We start from the raw sequence: 26,240 nt of genomic DNA on the forward strand, positions 1-26,240 counted from the left end.
TTTCAATGAGTGAAAAGTGAAACATATTAATGTTTCTCCTTTTTTAGTCTCTTTAAAAGTGTTGTGTGCTGGTTTAACTTCAGTTTACCAATGTTCACGAATCGCATTAGTTTGTGGTGTAGTGCTCATATGATGCATCGAACTATACAGGAAATCCTCTGCTTGGCTCTGAGCTTCAATCTTTTGTACAAAAAATGTAAATGTTTAGTTGATTTCCTCACTGGGTGTAAAAAGATAACTACATTTTTTAGACATGACAGGTACATGATTCAGACTGTAGGTTTTGTTTATTTCCCCCTGTATGGATAGCACTGCAATAATTATAAATTGGTCAATGTTTAAAGCAGCTATATTTTTATAATAACGGGCTTAAATGAGTATTTGTAAGTGAAATATGTTGCTTGTAGTGATAATCCAACAGAACATTATCACCCAACTCTTCTGTAACCCCTCAGCTCTACAGAGCTCATTGTTTTGGTTTCCAGCAACTTTTACTGTTTGTCATAACACTCATCATATTTTGAGTTATATTAGTGTTTCTTTCAGCCACAGCAGGCAGACACCGTTATCAAGTAGCTGGTGAATATAGTAGAGCATTTAGCAGCTAAAGAGCCATATTATTCCTCAAGTCTCAATCTTCTTTCCTGGCGTTGTCCCATTTATATGGGGTCCGCCGTTTAGCTCGGTCGTCTCCACTTGGCTCTGTTGTGGATGTCCTACGGGTTGAGGTTCGTGGCGCGCATATCCTCGCTGATGCTGTCCATCCACTGCTTCTTAGGTCTTCCACGCGGTCGGCGGCCTCCTGGGTCTAAGCGGAGGGCTGTTCTTGGGACCTCATGTCTCAATAATGGAATGTAAATATTGGACTCATTCAACAGGTGAACACAAACATGACTCAGAATTAGTTATAATGTTGGTCTGAATCTGGTGGATCTGTAAATAGGCTGTTACTGTTTAACAACTTCGACAAATTGTGTTTGCAGCTTCTGCTGTCCCCAAGAGGACAAAAGAAAGTTGAATGTTTTATTTGAAAAATATTTGAAAAACCAAATTTGCATTTAATGATTAATAAATTTGAAGTTTCTACACAGAAAGCACAAATTGTATCATTATGTGTCTTTTAAATTTGGGAACTACAGATGAGAGACAAATTAAAGGGAAAACCTGAATAAAAGAGTGGAGAAACATCAAATGCTTCTGTTCTCCAGAGCTCATTGAATGGTTTGTATGAAAATAATGTGACTAAAATGCTAAGGCCCTTACAGCCACCACCATGACCAAGCATCAAATTATAGTAAATAATCTATTTAGCGATGTCTATGAGTAATGCTATATCCATTTGTTTAGGTCTGGCTATATTTGTTTGTTTTTCTTTCTATCTGCAGTACTCAGATCTCTGTTGAAAAAGAGATCTAGATCTCTATGAGATGCCCTAATTAAATAAAGGTTGTATTTATACATGAGGGAATATCTTGTGGAGGATGGTGTTCATCCCTCTAATAGAGTTCTACAGACTTGGCAAGGAGCACTGAAGCTGTTCTGGAGGCTCGTGGTGGCCTGAACCCATACTAAGGCACATCATGTTTTTTTCTTGCATTCATCACCCATCTGGATGTATTTATGTGTATTCTTATATATCTTTTTACTTCTGTGGGATTGGATAATTACGTTAAGGGTTGTGCCACTTAATCCAGATCACCATTAACAGCAGCATTGTTAGCAGCAGTAGCATTATTGGATAAAACCCCGGCTCTGTAAGCTTAACAGTTTTAGGGTCATCCAGACCAGCTAGACTCTGTCACAAACTCTGGATCAGGATGTGAAATCATCTAATGGCACCATCTCCAAATAGGTTACAAAATCCACTGCGTTAACAATGGGCTGACCCAAAAAAGCAAAGGGGGACGACATGGAGTCAAACAGGAGCACCTTTTCATGGCTGTTTTTCTTCTCTCCCAGCATTCCCAATTATAAATCCCTGTGACTGAAATTCTTACACCCATGTGAGCCGTTGAGCGGAAATGCTGCACAGCTTTAAGTTCTTGTTTTGCATTAGTTTGCACTTGAGTGTGACACTAGATTATGATGCATTGTAGTATATCATTTCACTTGTATTAACTAAACATGAAACACAGTGAGCTACAGGTACAGCTGTACATTTTGAAATGCTCCATGGCTCTCTTAATGGCTTTGTCCTTGTGTCATAGAGGCTTTCTTTCACACTCAAACCCATGAACACACACACACACACACACACACACACACACACCTAAAGCCTGAACTTGGCCCCATAGCTCAGGCTATATGGAGAGAACAGTGAGCAGCATTGTTGGCCCAATCCATCTAATTTTGTTCCCCAAATCGCGTTATTGAGCAGATCAGGCCTGAATTAGCAGATTACTAGTCGGCTGCCTGCTCCTTCATCATTGCATCAGGAGGAAAACGTGTGTTGGTGACGTTAGCGCTGCAAGGGTCAGAGAGAGGAAAATGGCCAACTTCCAAACATTAACCACACAAAAGAACAACCGGCAAGTAAAGAGGAAAACAGGGCCTCACATCCAGGACAAATGATGTATGTTTACAGAAGTTAGGAGGTAATTGGGTGAAAACCTTTTTATTTTTTTTATCAACTTCTAAAATCAGAGCCATTATGATGGCTTGGGAGTTTGGCATGCTGATCATGGGTTGTGGCATCCCCAGTACAGATCAAGTTGGGGAACTTTGTCACAAATGATTAAAAAACGCAGAATCGCATTAATTTGGGCCTGAAATGTGCTATGCTAATGGAGGGCTAATTCTCTGGTTCTCTTGCATACTAAATAATAACACATTTTTTGTGTTATTGTGTTTTGTGTTAACTGTTTTGGTACATAGAAGGGTTGTTTAAATATACAGTATAGAAACCCAAAGCAAAGGACAATTTTTTAAATATGCAGCCACCACCATAATCAACTTAGACAATGCGGATGGACAAAAATGTGTGTAGGTTTTTCCTGTTCCTCTCTATAAATAATTTTATATAGGATTTAATGACAAGAATATGTTTAGGTGATCAGTGTCACCTGAACACCATGATTGCAGGATGTGTTTGAGGATTACTCAGTAAATTGATGAGTGCAAAGGCGTATTTAAACTAAGAATGGATAGACACTACAGATGAAACAACAGGAAATAAGTGGGTCCTCACCTTGTATACATAGATACCCATAAGTCTAATTTAAGACCCTGCTAAAGTTTCCACTGCTGGATTCTTAAAATGTTGTAGACTTAACCCTGAGGGAGCAGAAGAAACAATTACTATAATTAAAGTATCCTGTTGTATTTACTCTTTGTTAATTTGTTTTCATGCACATCTCTCTTTCGCTCAATTATTTGAGATTAAACTAGAGATTTTTACTCCACCTCGCTTAGTTTCGATTATTCATGAAGCCTGACTACATGTGTGTCTGATTAGATAAAGTGCTCACAGTACTGATCACATTATATAAACCTTTACTTTCGGCTCCTAACGCTCGCAATAGCACATACTTCACACAACCGCACAGCTATCAAGGTGACTGGCATGTTCACGGTGTAATTATGTTCTGTGTGCTGAGATATAATGTGTATGTAAGAACTAATCTGATCACAGCGAACTGTGTATAGTTTAGGTCCATTACTGATATGAATGCGCCCACGTCTAAATCCAAATCCTCGTGGCGAGGGTGGTGGTGGGCTTGTGTGTATGTTTATATTTCTCATAGTTTATGCAAACATGAGAGATGTGTATTAAATTTTAAAGCTTTCCTCCTCAGTTAGAATAATGGATTTCTAATTTTAAAGAGATTTGTGAGACGTCCAACAGAAAACTTTTCTGACACCTTTTTATTTTTTTGTAATAACATATTTTTAGGGAATATTCGGTAAACTGCCAAATTGCTGCTTTTTTGTTGTTTTGTCTCTTTTGCTTTGCTTTTTTCCGACTGTTGTGTTTTTCTTGATTTTAATTATCTTCACCAGTTGCAACTAATGATTACAGTCAATATTCAATTTGATGTCACCAAATTGCTTGTTTTGATTTTTGATTGACCAATAGTTCAAAAAAGGCAGCAAATTGTTTTTGCTTGAAAGACTGCAACAATGAATTGATTTTCAAATAGTTGCTGATTAGTTTTCTGACAATCGATTTATTGACCTGTTGCGGAATGAATTTAAGCCTGTTCATGTTGCAAAACTAGAACAATGGACTCTGCACCAAACCTGATGGCAGCTACAGACAGAAATATGCATAACTAACAGAAATATGCAAGACTTCTCTCACTCTGAACTAAAACGGGCTTGATAGTCAATACATTTAACCATATCAGTTATGGATAGTGGATGTTACATGTAAATATAGTATAAAATGTGTTGTTATGAGGGTACGTTGTTGCCCCTTTTGTTCAGCAGAGGATCTCAAAAACTTTTCCATTGAATCTGGATTAGATTTATTTATAAGATTTTGCTGCTGCTGATCTAAGTGATGCATATTGATTTTAGTCCCATATAGAGACAGATACTATTTATAAACCCCAGCCCTTTGTTTGTAGAGTAAAGAAATCCATTAATTAAAGAAAGTGATTCTTGCCAGAAGGTTATATCTATTGCCAGAGATAATATTGCTGCTGTGTCTGCCAAATGCGTCTGCCAAATGAGTGAAATGAGTAAATGCTGCTGGTCCCGTAAGAAATGTTCCAACATTAGAACCCAACTGAAATCCCATTCAACATCACGCCTCTAAACATCTAAAAAAAACAAACCCATCTGAATACAGGCTCCCCTCTCTTCTCTGCCGAGTGTGATCACGTTGCTGAAATCAAACTGGGAATCAGCAGTCACAATGGTCACTTTTCACTCCATCCAAGTAGTAAATCCCTTCCCTTTAAACCACCTCTTACCTAAAGTGTGTGCTCAAAATTACATCATCCAAAATGTGCACTGGCCCTGCCTTGCATCATGGGAGCGCCTCCACCATTGGCCTAACACCCTCACCATCACTTCCTCCCCTCCTGCCCCTTCTTCTCACCCTTTGCCACTTTATGCTGATTGAATAGAAAAAGCAATCTGTCGGATGTAATCTGGTGTGACGCCACTAATCCCAACGCTACAAATCATAGGTCCCGGCCCTCTTGCTCCCCACAGACCCCTGCGACTCCCTTCCGGCAACTTCACAACTGCCTCAGGTAAGACCCGGCCTCCTCTCACTGATGTGCTACTTCACACTCTTTTCTTTCAAAGATTTTGTACAGCTCTGCAGCTCTTCTGGGTCCCTCTGTAGTTGAACATTGATGTTCTCTTATGAAGTGGCATGAAATACAAAATTTGGATATTTGGCCTTGGACTCCCAAGCAAAATTTTCTTCTTGTATTTTGACATATTTGAATCTAATTAAGTGAAGACTGTTCATATCTTGCTCAGTAGGTGCATCAAAGGGACTAATACCACTGGCAAGGTTCAGAGCTGCTTTCCCACTTTGACCAACAACTCCCAAAATGCAAGTGCTCATAGTGCTGCAGCTTTCTATTGAAGGGAATATATTATGTTACAATACAAAGATATCCGTCAATATGATGCAGTGGTCTTTAGAAATGTGAATTAAATTAGAGCTATTAATTTTGGTCTATAAAATGCTAGTTTATTCTAATAAAAATATTTAAAGCCAAAGGTTTTGTCTTCAAATTGCTTGTTTTATTTGACCTATTACCTAAAAACCAAAGATATAAATTTTACTGTCACATATCTGGACAAATGAGAGGCTGGAGATAGGTTGTGTTTTGTATTTTTACTTGATAATAGATTATCAAAATAGAAACAAAGAAAAATAAGTTTTAAATACTTTAAATGTCCATTTGGGAGATTTAAGGGAACATTCAGGTTCAAGTTGTTGTACACTGATTTTACCAATAATACAAACTGAATTTCTGCACATTCATGATTATACAGAATTAAACAACATGAGTTTTAGCCTTTATAACATATGTGAGCCTGTTGATTATGAAACCAAAAGACTGTCGACTTTAAATCTCCTGACAAATCATCCAGGAATGGGCAAGTGCTAAATATAGCCGGATCAAGGTACCCTGTGATAGCAGAGAGGGTGGGATGAAGGGGGATTATTGTGGAACAGTGTGTACAGTGTGTGAATTGTTTTTTTGTTTTTTTTACTGAGTCTCATGTGAGACCCATGTCAAATTCCCTTTTGTTTTCTTCCACACAGTACAAAGCTGATACAAAGAGCAGAAGACATGGCTGTGGTTGTAAGTTGGCCTACTTGCACTTATACTCACTTAAAACTGTGTTGGTCTGATTTTGCCCAAAGAGAACAATTCAGTGCTGATATTTTAAATGAATTTCTAAGATATAATAGGGGCGATGAAGGGGTAAAGGCCTGTCATTAATACTCACTTCACACACGAGCCTATTGTTACAGATGCTGTCAACAGCTACAGTAGTCTTAGCTGCTTATCTCTGATCCGTGCTTCAAGTCTACTAGTAGTCCTTACCATGTATTTACAGGGTTTACTGGTCTCATGTGAGTGGGATTAATTAAACACTGAGGCCTATTGATTATGCTCCTGCAAAACTGGTGAACAAGCATTTTGTCATACGTGGATTAGACATTAGCACAACCAAGTCTTGTGAGAGAATTACATTGACATAGAAAGGCATTTAGCAGTTATACAAATAGCAAAGCAAATACAAAGACACTCTATAACACAAGATAACGCATTACAAGCTGAGTCAATGGTATGACATCGTATAGGCTATACTTCCTGCCTCCTAAGTGGGCGTGGTCGCCTCTCCCTTCCACCTTATTTGGAAGTGTTGTGAACGCTGTGTGGATGAATGAAAGCGTATTGGGTTGTGCATGCATGATGTTATCGGTAAAAAATATATTTTAATATTACTTAATGACCCATGTGTTGCTGAGACTGGTGTCAAACAAGTTCATTTAAGTTCAGTGTTCATAAGATATGTGGCTTGTGAAAAATGGGTCCAATATTTACTTTGGTGACTATTTGGCAACAGTCGGTCATAATCTGTGCTCACGTTCACTTCTCCCATTGAAGTGAGTAGACTCAGGAGGACCCACTGCTAGTCTCCTAAAGGTTGTTGGGTGCAGGAGTTTTCTGTCAGCCATCAAAACACCTGCTGTGCAATCATTAATTGGCCTGTGTCGCAGCAGACATTTTGACCAGTCATTGCAGGAAAGGCACAGTTGTAACTAATAACATTAACAATGGATCTATTTAATTTAAGTGTGCCACTAAACCACTGCCAGTGAGTGAGCATCCACAATACCAAGGCCCTGGATCTGGCAGAACTAAATGGAATGCATCCATTATTAATGATATCAATAACACCTGTGCTTTTCCTGTTATGATAAATTGTCTGTTGCTGAAAGGTTTAAACCCAATAGAGAGTAGAGACAATTATCTGCAATATGTGATTCAATGCTGCTTTATTCTTCACTTCAATTATCTGTTAGTATAATAAAACCAAAATAGTTTGGGCCCTAACAACCATTTCCCACTACTTACTATGAATTATTTATAGTTGCAATTTGTAGGGCTGGGTATCAAGCATCAGTGCTTTTTGGTATCAACTTATGTTGGAAACAAATGTCAAAGGTCAGATTTGTGGTCTGATCTATTCATTAATCTGATCATTTTGCCAATCTTAGACTTTATCAATGCAAAGTTCTTACATGGTTGCTTGGGTTTGGACAACATTCAACATTAAAGATCTTTGGCCTCTTTTGTTAAATAAAAAAAAAGTTTTTGTACAAAACGTGTTTATAGATTAGAAAGTATTAAGTATCTGTACTGAAAATCAGGTATTGAATAGACTAGAATTAAAAACAATTTTACAAGATACCAAAGCTTTGTAGCTTGAAAGCTCAATTAACATGGTTAACGTTAGCAGACATAGTGGCCCTATGTGATACATCAACTGGTGCACAAATACTGTACTACAGAATACTAGTGTTAGCCACAAGGTAATCAATGTCCTGTCATCCCTTAGATCTATAAGTGAGCAACCAAGCTGTACTGTATGTTTGTGTCTGCTGGTCCTAGTATGACCACCCCTGTCTTTTCAGAGTGGAACTTACCGTATGGTGTCGGAGGAGGAGCAGGCTCTCAGGTCCAAGCTGGAACGTCTTACCGTCAAGGATCACGGGCCAGTGTTTGGACCCTGCGCCAGCCTGCCAGACCACACTAAGCAGAAGGTAGCCAGACATGTTCTTACATTACCAAGTCAGAAAAATCAGGACACAAAACATAGTTATGTTTAAGAGTCAAATCATAATATTACAGTATTTTATTAATGATGTTACTACATGTGACTATAGGATGAATACAGGAATTAAGTTCATTATCTTTTTTTTTCTAAGAGAGGGATGATTTTATCATTCTGTATCAGTAGAGACAGGCAGCGAGTGCCTGGCTATGCTCATACAACCCACCTGTAGTGCTATAGCACAACAAAATAATGCTGCCCAAATGTTCCCCAAAAGAATGCACTAAAACATGGCAAAGACAACAGCAGACTCGGAGGGTAGAAAGGTGCCTAGGCTAGCTGTCTAGCATGCTTTGTTAGCTAACCAAGTTAGATCTCACATCAGCTGCAGCTCCCACCTAGGAAAGCAAGGATAACACACTAAGTTAGCAGGCAAATTTGGTTAGGACGAACTTGAGTTGTTCGCATTGAAAATGCTTACATGAAAGCAAGGTGGGACTGACAGACTGATTGTCAAACAGTAGTCCTATGTGCTTTATAGCAATCCCCATACATTCTTACAATCCATCATTCACTGACAACATTGATAAACATAACTTTTCATTTATTTAAACTGTTTAAAACCAAAGCTATTCAAACTGTAAGGTAACGGTTTGGTCTTGCTCCTTACAGGCCAAGGATGAGCTGAATGAGACAGATGAGAAGCGGGCAGAGGCAGTGAAAGAGCTGCGAGCAATGATTAAGGAGAAGGCGGATGGAGGTGATGAAATAGCTAAGGGGGTGCAGGAAACGTTTGGGGAGAAACCGGACAGTTTGCTGGTCCGCTTCATCCGTGCCAGGAAGTATGACATGCCCAGAGCCTTCGAGCTTATGAAGGGTAACTCCTAATTATATATTCTACATAATAGAAAACAATAATGAACATGCTAATCTGACACATACTGCTCCATAGTTCTTCAACAATAGCTAATTTTGGTTTTCGAGGCATATGTTTTTGCATTGACAAAATATGTCAAAATTTACAACTGATCATTTTCATGCAAAAACTGTGCAGTGATTAGTGTTTCAACCACATATTTGAAATTGTCACTGTGAAAAAAGCCTTTATAACAGTATTTAGATCCTCATGGGACACCTAAACTCTCCACTGAGTTCCATAGTTGCCAGAAGGACCTCTATCATTTTGGCAATGGATGACATGACCAGTAATTACTGATACCAAAAACGGCAAATTTACAGTCTGGTGTGACCCTAAAATCTGTTCTTGTGTTCCCACCAAGGCTACGTGCGTTTCAGGAAGAATTACCCTGAGCTGTTCGAGAATCTGACCCCAGAGGCCGTACGCAGTACCATCGAGGCCGGCTACCCTGGCATCCTGCACAGCAGGGACAAATATGGCCGTGTGGTTCTGCTCTTCAACATTGAGAACTGGGACTATGAGGAGATCACCTTTGATGAGGTAAGTGAGTGGTTCTGGGTGACCACATATCCCACAGTGCACCTAGAAAAGCATATTTCCAAACTCACTTTTCATTTATATGGGTAAAGGAGTTCTGATGTTGTCATAATTATTTTTCACATCACCCCATTTTGCTCAAACATTAACAGAAGAAAAAAAACATGTTATTACAAATAAGCAAGATTCAAATCAATAAATGTGTGTTCAGATCTTGCGTGCCTACTGTGTGATTCTGGAGAAGCTGCTGGAGAACGAGGAGACTCAGATCAATGGGTTCTGCATCATTGAGAACTTCAAGGGCTTCACTATGCAGCAGGCATCAGGAATCAAACCCACTGAGCTCAAGAAGATGGTGGACATGTTGCAGGTGGGAAAATCTAAACCCATGTTTTAGATTGGTCTATTACTACTGGCAGATTAAAGGGTGGGAGAGATGGATATTCTAGATGTGAACACTGTAGATGAAAAGTTGGCATTTAAGTTTTCAGATGTCATAAGTTTTTAAATCATACTTTTTACACATAAACTAGATTGCTAGATACTTGAATTAAGTGGAAAATGTGTTTTTGTTTTGTCATTGTTACATTATTCCTCACAGATGACTGTGTAGATTATTCCTTATGTCTGCTGTGTTGAGATTGGGGAAAAGTGAAAAAAAATGCTCTTCCATCTCCTACCACACAGGTGCCACTAAGGAAAGCATTTAACATTAACTTTTAACTGTACAAGAAAGAGCTATTCAGTGGTTTCAAACTTATTTCACTGCTATTCAGTGGTTTCACTGAATAGCAGTGAAATAAGTTTCACTGATCCTTGATGTAAAAAATATTTTGCAGCTGCAAATTAAAGCAGTAGAGAAATATTCATGAAAATCTCAGTACCAATTTATCTTTTTTTCCCCACTAGGATTCATTCCCTGCCCGTTTCAAAGCTGTGCACTTCATCCACCAGCCCTGGTACTTCACCACCACCTACAATGTGGTCAAACCACTCATGAAGAGCAAGCTGCTAGAGAGAGTGAGTTAGACAAACATGATTCAATAATAACGATGATGGCCAATATACAGTAGGAGATCCAATCATTAGAGGAAATAGTCCTAACTGAGAGAACACCTCCTGCGCTACTAATTTATTGATAAATTGCATATAAAATTACACATATGATTCGAAGTGACATCACATGAAGCTCCCTGGAACTAATTTTTTTTACGATTTCAGGTTGTGAAATAAAATGGTACCAGCAGTGAAAGTATACAATAGTTAGTGTCAATTCTTATTGGTAAAGTTTGCTGTGTGCCTGGGACTGGTTTCCTCTGATTTGCAAACTTGACTGTTGGCTTCTGACTCTAATAATACTCAAATACCCATACAACCCCAAAATGCCACTTGATGCAGTGTTGAAGCAATTGATCTTTATCTGTTTTTCTGACAGTATTTGTTGTTTTTTAAAGACTTCCCACCACATTATTATAGATTAATTAAATTTCCACTTATTTACATGTTGGTTTGTCTCATAAAAGCCTCTAACAACTACTGTCCTTGCTTTAGGTGTTCGTCCACGGAGACGAGCTGGATAACTACTACAAGGAGTTTGATGCTGACATCCTTCCCTCTGAGTTTGATGGAAAAGGTTCTAAGTACGACGGCAAGGCCACAGCTGCCAAGCTGTTTGACTAAACGTCCTCCATCCTTTTGCCAACCAAGCAAAGAGCCATTATATTACAAACCCCACAGGTGGAGGAGACCCATAGCCAAATCTAGCAGTGTGGTTTTAGGAAAAAAGTTATGAATGAAAGTCGAGTGTGTGAGAAGTTCAAGTGATGCTGTTTTGCAGAGGTTCTGACCAAGCAAAGTCCAACAAGAATGAGGGAGTCTAATGATCAGTCAATGAGACCACTCTTTGTTGACACCTTACAATTTTGCATGTTTAGCATTGATGATCTATAGCCATTATAGGACTAGAGGCACTTGCATATTTTCAAGTCTTAGATCATTAATTATGGATGCATACTCCCAGACAAGCACTGACTTCACTTCACACCAGAAGGTCCCTATAGTATGAAAATCAGCCTCCTTAGTCTTAAGACTGGCTTGAAATTAACATTTAGGTGCCTTTATTTTTTTGCCGTATTTTGCTGATTTGACGCTTGGTTGTCGGTGTAGTCAAAGAATCTCCGATATTCAAGATTTCAGTGGTTGCAGGCAAACAGCAATCCTTTCATTACACAAAAATACTAAATTCACTAATATTTTCAATGTCCATAACATCTAAGAGCTTACTGAACGTCACCAAACAAGGAAACATTTTCACAGCAGTACATGCTCACAACAGCTTTACTGGAACTGATCAAAAAATAACGGTGACCAAATGTTGGTTGTGGATTACCTATGTTAAGCAGATTTAAAGGCTTTGCAAGTTGATTTTCATGCCAAACTCAAATGAACTGAAGGCAGTGGCTGTCCGGGAGACATGGCATGGTAGTTAATGGGCAAAAAATGCAAAAGAAACTGTATGATACATTGACCATTCAGATACAGTCGTCTCATGTAATTTCATGAATGAAAAATTGATAAAATATTTATTCTAAATACACAGGCTGACCCATGTAATGCCAAATTAGTGTTTACCGCTTGGCTTTGAACAGGAGATTTTCTCTTGCTCATCTCTGTTAAGTCTTGCTTTGTTTGGACCATAGTTCACCCACACAGCTTCATTTGACACTGGCAGGCCCCAGCTTTCTCAGTCTCCACCCTCTGCCCCCGCCCCTTGATGTACAAGGCTGATATTCCAACAAGTGCCTGTCTCTTGTGTGTTTTTTAGATTGTTATTCAATATGAATATTATGACCTATTACCCATTGTGCTACCTGGTGCACCAATAAGAATGTCAATCAATGTACAATAAACTGTATATAAATATAAGTTGTGGTCTTTACGTCAATTTTCAAATCTAAACAAGACCAAGTTACTAGCTGTGCTAGTAGCTAGTACTTAGCAGCCTCTGTGAGGCTGAACTTAGGCACTGTTGAGCTAAATGCTAACATGCTGATGTTAAGCAAGTATGATGTCTACCATGTTTACCATCTTTGATTAGCGTGTTAACATGCAAGCATTTGCTAATTAGCATGTCATTAGTTTTGCAGGTATTTGGTCAAAAACTAAAGCTACACTGAACAAAACTATAAACGCAACACTTTTGTTTGCCCCCATTCATCATTTCTCTCAAATATTGTTCACATAATATCTGTGTAAGTGAGCACTTCTCATTTTTGAGTGGCCTTTTATTGTGGCCAGCCTAAGGCACACCTGTGCAATACCCATGCTGTCTGATCAGCATCTTGATATGCCACACCTGTGCGGTGGATGGATTTCTCAGCAAAGGAGAAGTGCTCACTAACACAGACTTGTGAACAATATTTGAGAGAAATAGGTCTTTTGTGTACATAGAGAAAGTATTAGATGTTTGAGTTCAGCTCATGATGAATGGGGGTAAAAACAAAAGTGCTGTATTTGTAATTTTGTTCAGTATATTTATAAAATTTTGACCTGATGATGGCACTGGATGACAAGTTAAGGGATAATCAAAGTTATTACAATTTACTGTGAGGGGAACATGAATTACCTCATGAAAAGCCAGGGGAACTCCACAGTCACAAGTATTCATAATCAGGGGATGCTAAAACAAATTTGTGGTGGACCTACAGACTGACAGACAGTGTCATGTCGATAGCATGACTAGAAAAGGAAAACCTAGAATAGGTTATAATAAACAGACAAAACAATATATGCGAAAAATATTTATTAATCAGTTAGTTCAAATATGACTAAAAAGGTCATGGCTGTGCACAGCATCAGAACAAAACACATTACGATTAGATTATGTTACACCCAAATGCTGATACATATTACAGAAACAATAGGAACTGTAAAGACAGTAAAGTGCAGGCAAAATACTCCATATGTCAGGACATATTGCACATACAGACACAGTAGTGGTGCAGGCTGCATTCAGCTTTTTCTAGACAGAGAATTAAACTTTTATTAAATCAAATGGTTGAAATGTTGATTAATACGATAGGCATGAACTTGGGTGGAGTCCACTGCATTTACAGAGTCTGACAAGATGTTACAGGAAACTGTGACTAATATCAAACATTCCCACACAAAGGCACTTCTCAAAATAGAAATAAAAAAGGCCCAGCATAAACCACAGAACAAAAACAAAAATTTCTGGTGGAAATATATACTGTTTGTATCATGAGATGAGACACAACAGAGCTAAGTTTTGTGTGGTAGTTTTCATATGTCACTGTCTTTACTTCTCGGTTCACTGTATTTGTTGTTTGTATTATTTGTTTTATGTGGAAAACTCCACCCATCCAGTACTAGTATGTAGCAATAGGCAGCTTAAAATAAAACCCAAAATCTTGGGTCAGTTTTGAAACCTATGTAATGTCTAATATGAGACCTCCACTGTTTATGAGGCAAAGCCATGTGCCTTTTTTTGGGTCACATGTGGCCAAAATGCAGCAGAATCATTAAAAAGTACAAAGTTGAGCTACTTTTTATTGAAAAGTGAAGGTTGCTTTGGTTCATTTTTGGTAATTGCATAAACTGAGAGTGCACAACAGGATTTCTTGTGAATAATCTTACTGTGTGTGTCCCATTTGCACTCTCCTCCTTTCTTTTAAAAATGATTGTAAACAGAGTTTGACCCAGCTCTGTCCTGAACAACCAGTCATAGTATACTTTTTTCAGTACCTTTTGTCCTGGATTGTACAATTCTAAAAGGACATTTTCTGTGGTAATAACCAGAGTTAACAGCAGCATTTAGGAAATTAAACTACCCGACCATCCTCATGCTATGGTAGTGGAGGCATCACAGTAATAAATGCTGTTACCCGCTGGTTTTAAGGCACTGTGGAGCAACTCATGGAATGGGACAAGCTGACCTGGACCAGTACAACATGTGACGTACAATGTTAACCCTAGTTTGTATAAAGTGCCCATTTTTCCATTTAACAACACAGAAAGGAGTGTTAGAAAAACATCATTAACTCAAAGATAACCATTTCTGTCTGTCTGTGTTTTTATAACTCTTAAACTGCTTTAAAAACCTTCCACCCTGATTCCTTTACTTTAAATATCAGCAGCAATAATGCATGCTGATGGTCCACCACACACAATTTAAACGCAAAGTGAAAAACTGGATCGTCTATGCTCCCAGTAAAAACAAGCAAGATCATATTAAATCATATTAGGAAATTATTATTTTAAGCCTTAACAACAAATGACCACTGTAAACCATAAATCAAGTCGTACAGCTGCTTATCAGAGGTAGCTCAATGATTTGTGAGAAGCCAGCAACCAAATTTCTTGCAGATTCACATTTATATTAAGGCACTTAAATCTGGTTGTGAACTCGTGAAAGATTTTTTTTAAATTAAGCAGCAGCTGCCAAAAACCAGCAGAGGAACACAGAAGAGGATGGAGCAATTAACCATGGGGTCATATTACATTTTACGGTATTGTCTTATGTGAGTTTCAATTTACTTGGTGTACCCGTTTCCATGTTGACTGACTTTTCTAATCCGTTTAGTGACTTCCTACATTTCCCAGAATTACATTCTAAACTGTATGGCCATTACTATTGGATTAGAGCACATACAGAAGGCTAAATATGTGCTTGCGTGTTTTTAAAGTTTTGGTCAAGGTTTTTGTCTCCAGACATCTCTGTTTGTTACCCACTGAGTTTTACCCCTCTGCTCTGCATGCAGGAGTGCGTGTCCTGGTGGGCGCTCCTCTGACAGGCCGGCTGGTTCTTCTCCCAGTGGCAGATAGCATCGGTGTAATTGACTATGAACTTGTCCATCCAGGTAAGGGGCAGAGGGAACAGCACTGCTCCCTCAAAGAAGCCCAGGTGGCCTCCATGTTGAGTCAGGGCAAACATCACATTGGGCATCTTTTCTACAGATAGAAGTGGAAGTAAAGATGATTGACTGTCTTTTTTAAATATTATTCAGCATTCATTATTCATTTACCATTAAAGTATGGCTAACACCACATTTAGATTCTGTGTAAAGTTTCAGTTCACGAACTAGATCTGTCACCCTCTAGACAAACACATCATATTGACCTAAGTGCACAAAACTGAAGAAAAAAAGTCCAGAATCTAAGGCTAGTCCAGTCGCCCTTGACTTAGTCCTCCCAGATATGCTATTACTTCATACAGTTGATATGGCAAACTTGTTAGCATACAGTGCACATGTGAAAGATTACAGAGCAATATTATCATTCATTTGAAGTCGTGTTTCTGGCCACCTGATGAATGTACGTCCAATATTCTCTCTCCTTTCAGCTCCTGTTTTGCTCTCCCCAATCTCCTGTGGGATTATCTGGCTCTTTCACTGCTTAATGCTCTGCTATGTTCACCAGCTAGTCACCAACAGTGTCTGACTGCCGTTTGGTACTGAGCAGGTAGTGTACACAATCGCAAAAACAGATAATGTTGGTTAAAACTTTACAGGAGAAACACTGAGAAGTTGTAACCTTTTGCACTTCATTGTGTCACTTTGTTTGTGTCACTGGTTTTTCTGGTCGAGCATCTTCAACCAGTTGGTAATTAAAGGTGCCGTGATCTTGTAAACCTATTGGTAAGTCAGTGGCCAAGATGCTCAATTTCCACACAGAAATCCTCTTTTCCTTTCTGTTACACTACACCACCTGCACACTCCTTCCTGTTTATATGTGTGTGTGCACCTACAAACAAACCATTAAAGTGTATGTCTGTACACTCCAATTCAACTAGATATTGAGGGTTACTCTATGAGGCCAGTACTGTGTCTCTAATTCTTATCCAAGTGTTGCACACAATATTGAATATTATCACTTCACAATCTAGTGGCTTTCCTTTCTATGTGAGATGTATACATCATATGACACAGTTCAGACTTAATTACAACTGAGTAATGAAGAGAAAAGGTTTTCGGCGTTTTTGTTTCTTTGAAGTAGAAGACAAGTTTAGATTTTCACTTGTCAATGTTTAACTCATTACACACACTGATTTACACACACAGGTGCCAATGCATGTGATCTACCGAGGCAAGGCCAGGCAGCAGGCTGAGCACACACACACACCACTCTATATATATAATCCAACAGCCCAGACAGATCACATGGCCCTGAAAAATTCAACAAGACTGTCTGTGCTGGGCGGTGTTGAGCAGATAGTGTTAACACTTAAAGACTCCGGCTCCAGTATCAAGCCCCAGAGGAAGGACAACAGGTTAATTGGTTCTACACTAGTCTGAGGACATCACTGTGAGGACAATGTTTTACTGTTGTAGTCGTCGTTCTCTAGGAAACACGTAAAGCAAACAAAATATGAGCCGTTACAACAACAATTTAGTTAACCCTCCCCATTTTGCTGCATAATTAGATATGTAGAGGAGGGGATTACCTTTCATACTGACATGTGACTGTGGGAATGATTGTTTTCTCATAAATAGATGTACATTATTGTTTTATTATATGTTTTTTTAATGTGTGACCTATTATCTGATTGTTCCACTAAAACAGTTTTAAAAGTTATTTTACATTCTTTGTCTCTTAATCACGACTTTCTGCCAAACATGTAGGTTTCGCTAAGATGACTTAGCGACAAGGATTAGCCTAATTAATTTTGTAAAAAAAAATTTGTATCAAACAGAGTCAGTTTTCTTTCCACTGCAGCCACTAATACTGAAAAATGTACAGCGTGCAGCTATGGCAGGCCTACTTTTAATCCATTTGGATACAACACCTGAAATATATGTAGATATTGCTGATGTCACTCTACATCATGACCAATGTGATATATTATAGCTAACACCACCATTACATAAAACCCCAAATCCTTCTAATAATCTATCACTGTTGAATGAATTTTGTTTATTAACACAAACCTGCAAGTGTGCGTGGAATAGCCAGTAGTGACTGATGAATTAGTGGGTCGTCTGAGGAGTTTACCAGGAGGAGAGGCACAGTGACCTGGAAATTAAACAAAAGTTTGTTTCTGAATGACTTTGTAAGGCCTGGTTACACACTGAGCAGCAGCAGTAGTAATAGTAGTATTACAAGTAGAAGATTTTTTAATAGTGGGTTAGTCAGTGTAGTACTGTAGCTGTAGAGGAAATATAGTATTGAGTATTGTCTCACTTGTGGTCTGATGAACAGCAAATTCATCAAATTCAGTGCCCCATATTGCTATTTTCCAAGATAAGTTAAATGTTATCAAGCACACTGGCAAGAGGACGATGCAGGTTCACAGCACTTGGTGTAAGAACATTTTTCCGGTGAAACAGAAACAGGTTGTGGTAATGAAAAGGACAAAAAGTTGTGGCTATTTGTCATAAATCGGGAGAAATACAGGAGAATTGTGACCCCAGGAGGAAACAGGGACAGGGCAATGAAAATTATGTGGGTTGGCAAATATGCAGCGGGAAGTAAGAAGAAAGTGGGCTTTTAGAGAAGGGGGCCTTGAAGAGACTCTGGGGGCTGAACGGCTTGCTTCAGACAGAGGATGAACAAATGGGCGGGATAAAGGACCAGTATAAGATAAATAAATAAAGATTTTTTTTAAACTATGAATCATGCAAAGCTACTCTGATTTAGTCCCAGAATAGAAATATACAGCTGGAAAATAGCAGAATATGTCCCCTTTAAGTGTGGAGTTAGAGCTGGCAGGAAATGAGCTTATTCCGGTATCAAGGCTGAAGACTGACTTAAAATGACAATTTGTGGTTTTAGGGGAGTTGTTTGGTTGTCAGGCAACCAGTAGAAACACTGTACAGAAACTTGATTGTCAAAAAGCAGTTACACACCATGTAAGTTCCTCTAAAACCAACTACCTTTTCTTTTAAATAAACAAGAAACAATGAGTTACCAGTGAACATTAGCTACACTAATTGCCTCCCAGTCCTGTCTCCATGCTAAGACATGAGAGTGGTATCCATTTTCTCATCTAACTCCCAGAAAGGAAGCAAATAAGAATGTCAAACTGCTCCTGTAACTTTAACCTGACCTGTTATCTGACCTGGATGTCAAAGCTGTAGTTACAGTACAGTAGCATTAATAAGAGAAACAAGAGTAATACTGGGCTTAGCACCATTGGTCCTGATATTTGTAATAGTAGAAGTTAATCTAATAAAAAGTAGTATCAGCAGAGGTAAATGCAGCAGTAGGACACACTCACGTTGTCGATGTAGTGCACACAACTCTCCTTCTCATAGTACTCCTTCAAGGAACTGTAGCCGTGAAATTTTCTGCAGTACAAATGGTGTGATAACATCAGTGACAGAGATAAGGGCTATAGACTCTGGAGCAGCTATTAGCCGCTGAATCAAAATCTAAATCCACCCGAACTTCACCTCATGATGCTGTCATCAATCTGCATCAGAGATGTGGCTGCACACAGTCTGCTCATGTCTGCTTCACCAATGTTGCTCAAGCTCATGCCAAGCAAAGTGCTCCTGTTGAAACAATACAATAAAAGGTATGTTGACAAATCAGGGCAGGAAGTGAAGTCTTTGTTTGCCTGAAAAACCTTAAAACCCGTCTGACAATGTCAAACATTTTTTCTAATGCAGTCAGTCAAGAAAATATCCTATGGATGTTTATCTTAGCGTTTCCACTAACTTTCTTACTGCAGAAATCCACTGCAACAATTACTGTTGAGAAAAAACTCAATATATCTTATCTTGTTGCTTTCTGACAATCCCACCAGAATAAAGCAATGCTGCAGTTTAATTACGATGAATGACACTGTAATTTTCACTCGAACACATCTGTATCTGTGTGTGTGTTTCTCCACCTGTGTGACAGAATAATCTTTTTCATGTTATCTGCCAACACGAAGTTGTAGAACCTTCGGCACTGATCCCACTGAAGGAATGTTTCCTGGGCCCTACACACACATTGGAAAAAGAAAAAACACCCAGCCACTTTTAAGACACTGTAGCATCAAAACAAAGCTTCAAGGCTTTTTAGGATAAAATATAATATATATTCACTCAGTCAACAAGGGTTTGACAGAAGTTCTGTTTCAGAACTGGGGCTGCAAGTGAAACACCACCACGGTATCCTAATCTATGTATTTTTATTCATATCCAGTTTTGGTTCTGTTCATTTGTAAATCCTTCATTCTACCAACCTGAGGGCGCTGTATCCCTGACAGACGGTGACACAGCAGAGTACTCGGTCCTGGTTGGATTTGTTCTCACCCAGGAACTTACAGACGATGTTTCCCCCCAGACTGAAGCCAACAACCACCAGCATTGTCTCGGGAAAAGCTTGTTTGATGTAGCCCACCATGGCTGCAAACTCCCAGGTACAACCTGAAAAAAGAGAGACACTTTTACAACTGTGTAGTAGTGATAAATACGAAGTATGACATTAGATAAGATGGTTAAATCATTTTATTAAATTGTGTTTTTATGTAAAGGCTCTGATACTGCAGTCCCATTGCAGTGAAGATCTTCTAGACTTCCCCTGTTCATTGTCTCTACACAACTTAGCTTTTCTCAGTGTGTTGCTATGTTGCAACTTTGACTGCACTTCCACAGGACTGAAAACGTACGTCCCATTTTATTTTGCTTTGTTTCGCCTCCCATAGTTTTGGTTTCCCCTATTTCTTGTCTCAGGAATAAGATTTGATTTGCCAAAATGCTCCAACTTCACATTATGACACATTTTCAAAGCTCTTGTTTTTGTGCAATTAGTCAAATGTGCAAAATCAAAAATGCAATGAAGTGAACTTCCCCACTATGGATTAGGCTACAGTGTACGATCATGAATGTGTGTTATTCCCTCGTTACCGTAGGTGAACATGCGCGGTGAGGTGAGCTCTACGTTGGGCAAGGCTCCCAGGTGGTTGAGGACGGCACAGCGGTAACCCTGCTGCTGAGAGTAATCCACAAAGGTCCGAATGTAGTTCTTCTCGCTGTGGTTACCGATCCCAGGGCAGATTACCATGGTAATGTCATCTGACATACACACAAACAGACAGACCACATGCACAAACATACAAAGTGGAGTCATGTGTGGGAGTAAATGTGGATGTCATGAGTGTGTGTGTTTGTGTTGATTTAATTGGCTGAAATGCATGCCATTTTTGCTCCAGGGAGTTCATTAGTGATCTTCAAGCATACTGTAGCATGAGCTGCTTGTACTCACAATCCAAACAAGCACATAAAACTCAGGAGAGACAGGCAAAAACATCTCAACAAAACAATAACTATTGAAGCCTTCATCAAAAATAAACTTTAAAAGTATGACAGACAGTAGTAAATCCAAAGCTAACTGCTTTACCAGATATACTAGTATATGCTTCTCACCTCCTGTGCTGTGATCACCACGTGCTTCAAACAGGTCAAAGGTCGATGTGGCCCCATCCTGCATTGTGAGGAACTTGCGGACTCCGCATGGCGTTGGAGTGTTGACACGTCCCATCTTGCCATACAGGGCCGTCTGGAGATGACCACTCTTACCCCACAGCAAGGGAGGAATGTATCTGAAAAGAAGGATCCATGTTAGATAACACAGCCGTAACATCTAGCCTGAAGATGTTTCAGGACAGTCTTAGCAAAGATTATGACACTACAGACAAGCACACACACCACTCCAACCATAGGAGGTGGCAGACAAATCTCCAGGCACCGCCAGTCATTTAACTGACCACCCCAGCCAGCTTTGTTGTATTTGAACTCTGAGCTAGAGAAGAGTTAGAGTTATTCCCATGTACTTGTTAATGTAGTATCACTTTGTGGGTCTCAAGCCACCAAGATTCAGCATAACTTTAAAATGAAGTACTGTGTTAAGCGATCGAGTTCACAGGTTGTACTCTATGAGCAAGGCAATGTTCAGCTCATCCGTGTACATATAAAAGGTTTGTTTGGTATAAAGAGAAATAACTGGGCATTAACTTTAGCTTTAGCATTAAAGGGGGACTCCATCAATTTAACACATCAAAGTCTGTTTGTATTAAGCCTTTTGTGGCTCCAGAGGGAGCCAATCAAAATCTGATAAACTGCCTCAAGTGATGTCACTTGAGTCAGCGTTGTTGGGACACTGGGACAATTTTGAAAATGAAAAAGATCTGTAGGTGTGGAGTTAGAAAGAAGTGAGCTCACCAGACCTCTGTAGCTTGCTTATCATCTCTGCTTGAGTCTAGCGGCTCAAGGCTACATTAGCCGCTACTAGCATAACACACCAAAATCCCCAACCTTAACTGTCAGCGGTCAAGTTGGGTTGTGGGTAATGTAGGCGACAGATTTTGATGAGGATAAAGAATGCGTAGAATTAAAAAGAGGATATCTCTCTCAGAGGTCCTGCTGCATTAATTTTGATTGGAGTACAACAATGTTATAGGAGCGCAAAGCTACATTGGTGGAATACATGACTACTTTTCTATGAACCTGAAGCTTTTAGAAAGTTGCAGTCAAGTCACTGGTGGAATAGAAAGATACATTTTACTCACTGATTGGATCCCTCTGACAGTCACCAAAAAACTGTCCTATCCATTCTTCAGATATAAGGCAGCTCATATAGTCAGCACACCAACTGAGTTCCTCAACTTCTAACCTCTCTGCATACATAATTTTCTGTTTCTGTTAAATTCTGTATTCACTTTTTTTCTCCACTTGTTTTAACTTTGAAAATGAAATTAAATCCTTGTTGAGTAACAAGCCCTCAGTGTTTAAATTTGAATTCCAGTCCATCTCTCTGAGGTCACATCAAAGTCACCAAGATCATGTCTGAGTCATTAAAGTCCACATTCTCAGTTACTCAGATGTCAGATGTTCTGTTACTTCTTTTAACAAAAGTCTTTTTTTTAAAAAGCCATGTAATTGAATCTCACTGTATGTGGTCTTCTTCAATCTCAATCTCAATCCCACGCACTGTGAGTTATCCCCTTTCTGTCAGTGGTTGTAAGATAGACGTGTATTTGTAGGATTATATTGTTAGCTAACCAGATGATCAGGTAGAAATTCAGAAAATACCAAGAAGATGTGACAGCTGTATCAGTGATCAAGATCCAAATCACCAATGCAGAAGTCATCCAAAGTCTTTAAAAGTGCGACTAGCTAATAATAAACACTCACTCTTTGGTCAGCATCGGACAGGATTTGAGCAGGTAGCGGCTGAGCGGTGTATCCTGGTAGATGATCTCTGGTGCTGCCGTGGGACTCTTCAGATTCAGACAGCGGACAATGACATAGAGGACAGTTGCCACTGCTGCCAGCTTCATGCCATCAAACATGGCGGGCAGCTCCGTGCCGAAGGTGTGCATGTCACTGTCCTCGAGGGGGGTCATTGTGGACACAGGAGAGGACCTATACACAACATGTTAGGAAGACATTTAACTTATTTAGAGCTTCCAGCTGGTTGGATGTTATTTAGACAGTATTTTGAATTAATATTAGAATTATCAAAGTTACTAAGACTGGAAAATAAATCAGACTAATAAAAACAGACTTAGACCAATAGTGTATTTCTCTTTCCCCTTGATTATTATAAAATATTAGATAAATATCATATATCAACCAGCCAGACCTGTTATCTACTGCTGCCATTTTGTAGATTATTACTACCTGACAAAATCCAAATAAAACAATTCTTTTATTTTTCTAAATTTTTATTCATTTATGACAGAGTCAACTACTGTAACTACATGGGCAAAACAGAGGAAGCAACATTCTCCACTCATTGCCCTTCCCTTAAATCTCTTAAAGTTCTTTAGGGCGTTACCAGCCGCTACCAACCAGGAGCAAAGGTCTTCTGAATTCACAAATAGGTAGGATGAGAAATCACACCTTATCTTAAACACACTGATGTTTAGGGCTCCGCCTTCACCTGCATTTGTGCTGTAGTTCCTCTCTTGAGCTGCTAGCCCTGAAAATATGACTCTAGTCTGATGTCAGTGAGAAGTTTTACTTTCTCATGTTAGTTTGAAGACTGTCAGAGTCTCTGATCCTGCAAACTGTCCTTCTGCAGCAGACCTGCAATGTCTGGCAAAAATGCATATTTATATTGGCTCTTGGCACTAAAAGTCAGGTACTGGATGCTTCACTTCAAAAGTACTGATATTAACCATTGGCCAACTCTATCCAACATTTATCAATTCCTTATAGACACTTGTCAGAGATGCCCTATATTATAATATATACTATATGCCTTATATTTGAACAGTTCTAACCCACCTTGTTGTCTGACTTTGGAGAAAATACAGTGGTTGTGGTCCCTCCTTTTCTGAACCCAACGTCTGATGGCGCTCGCTCAGTGCTGGAAACACACACAGTTAAGCCAACTTGTACCAACTTACTGGATTCATTGTCTCAACAAAAACATAAATAAACAAAACACTACATCAACAAAAACCTGAAAAACCACTGTGTCATTTGCCATTATACTACAATGCATTCATAATGCATGAAGGACAAAACCGGAACAACAAAAACTAGAACAGGTTAGAATAAAATATAAAAACCAGCAAGCTGTGTTTCCGGTTAACTTAAATAAGAGCAAGTCACAAGTGGCCCTGGTCTCAGTTTCTTGCTCTTTTGTTTAGTCACTCAGGTAAAAGAATTCCTTAAAGGGAGTAGAGGTGAAGCTAAAGGCTTAAACAAACACTACGCGAACATTAACTGAAGTACATCATTAAAAAAGTAAAGAGAGAACATTTCCGGTCTTACCATCGTGCTTTTTTGGAGTCTGTGCTGGTTCTGGTCAGATCCACCCGGAGTTGAGCTCCGTCTCAGTCTGGACGCCGTCTGTTTACAACCGAGGAGCTGACTGACCAGCAGGGAATGCGGGGGTGCATTCAAGTCCTCTTAAAAGCTCCGATATTTGGACATACAAGTTGTAAAATCGCTAACAATAATAAAAACAGCTGATTCTTTACATGACTTTAGCGCTTACATGTTAGTCATATGCACACGTAAGTTATCATAGCTTCTGTATAAATTAAACCCCTTGTTTTGAGCCATACACTTTTTTTTAATTTAGTCGCAGTCTCCGAATAGCCGATGTGTGTAAAATCCCATAGACCGGGAAGCCAGCATAACAAACAGCGGTGTAGCTTACTTCCTACTTCAGGGAAACAAACAGTCGCCAAATTTACATTAACGGTAATGCAGTGGTCAGATCCACGACAGCCTTCTGCAAGACAACTGTAGGCCATAACACACACAGACGTCACACAGAATAGGCCAACATTTAAGAGAAAATATTGGCATAAACTCCCACAATACTCTAATAGCCGAGATTTAGGATACTATAGCTGATTGTATTCACATTAACTTACTATCAGTTCTGCCACAAACAGTTTATTGTACATATAAATATGATAGTTGGACCGTTGGCTATACCACAAGTGATTAGAAATACAGGTAGGTGCTTTAATAGGAAGTAGCAGTGCAACAGCAATAGATTTATTTATTTATTTATTTTGCATGTTTAAAGAGGTTTTTAATTCTTGTAAACAGATATTAGTGATTAGTCAGTTCACTGTCCCTTGATCAGTCGACAGCCTCTGTCATCATTAACCACTGGGGGGCGCCATCCACTAAAATAGGCCCACAGTAAGTGGTAGCTACTTAGTTGTAATTCATAGTGACCTAATCATGCTTTTAATATATTCTTTAATGATAATTGTGTAGTATTGTTTAAAAACGGATTATAAATGTATTATAATATTATAAATATAATATATTTATTAAAATATAAGTCTTGTTTGTTTATGTCACAGTTTGCTCCTCAGTCCCTCTCTTCAGCCACACTCTCTCGTCTCCAGACTTCTGCATTGCTTTCTGTCAATGTCTTTTGCCTCTGCTCACTTCTCTCCAGACCTGCCGTCCTCAAGCAGTCCACCAGATGCCCTCAGGGCTTCTGTTGGACTGCACCTGAAAGCCCCACCCTGAAAGCCCCACCCATCTACACACATGTTTCCACTTGTCTCATCAGCCCTGCAGATACTTAACCAGCTCATTCCCACATACCCTGCCAGTTTATCCTTGTTTCCTTGTTACTTTTTGCTTTTGTATTCTAGCTTTTATTATCTGGACCTGTATCTGCTTACCTGTAACTTCTTGTAACTTTGCTTCAGTCATCCTGCCTCCTCTCTTTGCATTTGGGTCTTTTCCTTGTTGCCCAGTTTTAACAGTTTATGACATAGTTACAATGGATTCATGTGAGAATATGGAATTATAAAGAAACATTTTTACAGATCAGGAACATACAAACACATCACATTGTTTTATAGCAATTTACCACATTTGCCAAACCACTAACCACTATATTTCAGAATTAGTGAAAATGTGTGAAGAATCCCACAATAAAACAACTATGAAATGAAGTGAAAATATGGAGAAGGTGGTTAGGTTGCGTTGGCTTCTTATATATTTTAATTAATTCTATTTTACAAATACAGCCATATGGATTTGAAAGAAATAAAGTCACACAAACTAATAAACATTCATTTAAGTGA

General features: G+C 39.0%; 2 protein-coding genes across 4 annotated transcripts; one reads left to right on the top strand and one right to left on the bottom strand.

The window, feature by feature from the left end:
* Positions 1-37: 37 nt before the first annotated feature.
* Positions 38-12,640, top strand: rlbp1b (retinaldehyde binding protein 1b). Of its 3 annotated transcripts, XM_038706045.1 has the most exons (9): positions 38-878; positions 5,136-5,201; positions 6,236-6,275; positions 8,120-8,248; positions 8,932-9,136; positions 9,540-9,718; positions 9,927-10,085; positions 10,625-10,735; positions 11,267-12,640. In XM_038706045.1, the coding sequence occupies exons 3-9, from the start codon at positions 6,264-6,266 to the stop codon at positions 11,393-11,395; spliced, it is 924 nt and encodes a 307-aa protein (XP_038561973.1). In that variant the 5' UTR covers positions 38-878; positions 5,136-5,201; positions 6,236-6,263; the 3' UTR covers positions 11,396-12,640. The 3 variants fall into 3 exon arrangements, with proteins under 3 accessions (XP_038561973.1, XP_038561972.1, XP_038561971.1); XM_038706044.1 differs by lacking the exon at positions 38-878 and having other exon boundaries at positions 2,811-5,201; XM_038706043.1 differs by lacking the exon at positions 38-878 and having other exon boundaries at positions 2,811-6,275.
* An 862-nt stretch (positions 12,641-13,502) lies between these two features.
* Positions 13,503-24,603, bottom strand: LOC119893871 (monoacylglycerol lipase ABHD2-like). Its single transcript, XM_038706249.1, has 11 exons — positions 24,448-24,603; positions 23,956-24,037; positions 22,858-23,088; positions 21,091-21,266; positions 20,572-20,739; positions 19,908-20,091; positions 19,569-19,661; positions 19,126-19,227; positions 18,951-19,020; positions 17,662-17,746; positions 13,503-15,685 (listed from the first exon to the last, which is right to left on the bottom strand). Exons 3-11 carry the CDS (start codon positions 23,067-23,069, stop codon positions 15,459-15,461), a joined length of 1,317 nt encoding a protein of 438 aa, XP_038562177.1. The 5' UTR covers positions 23,070-23,088; positions 23,956-24,037; positions 24,448-24,603; the 3' UTR covers positions 13,503-15,458.
* Between the last annotated feature and the right edge of the window lie 1,637 nt (positions 24,604-26,240).

This window comes from Micropterus salmoides, unplaced genomic scaffold, assembly GCF_014851395.1.
Source record: "Micropterus salmoides isolate LMB-PRFRI ecotype aquatic unplaced genomic scaffold, ASM1485139v1 Ms_hic_scaffold_8, whole genome shotgun sequence".
Lineage (NCBI taxonomy): Eukaryota > Metazoa > Chordata > Actinopteri > Centrarchiformes > Centrarchidae > Micropterus > Micropterus salmoides.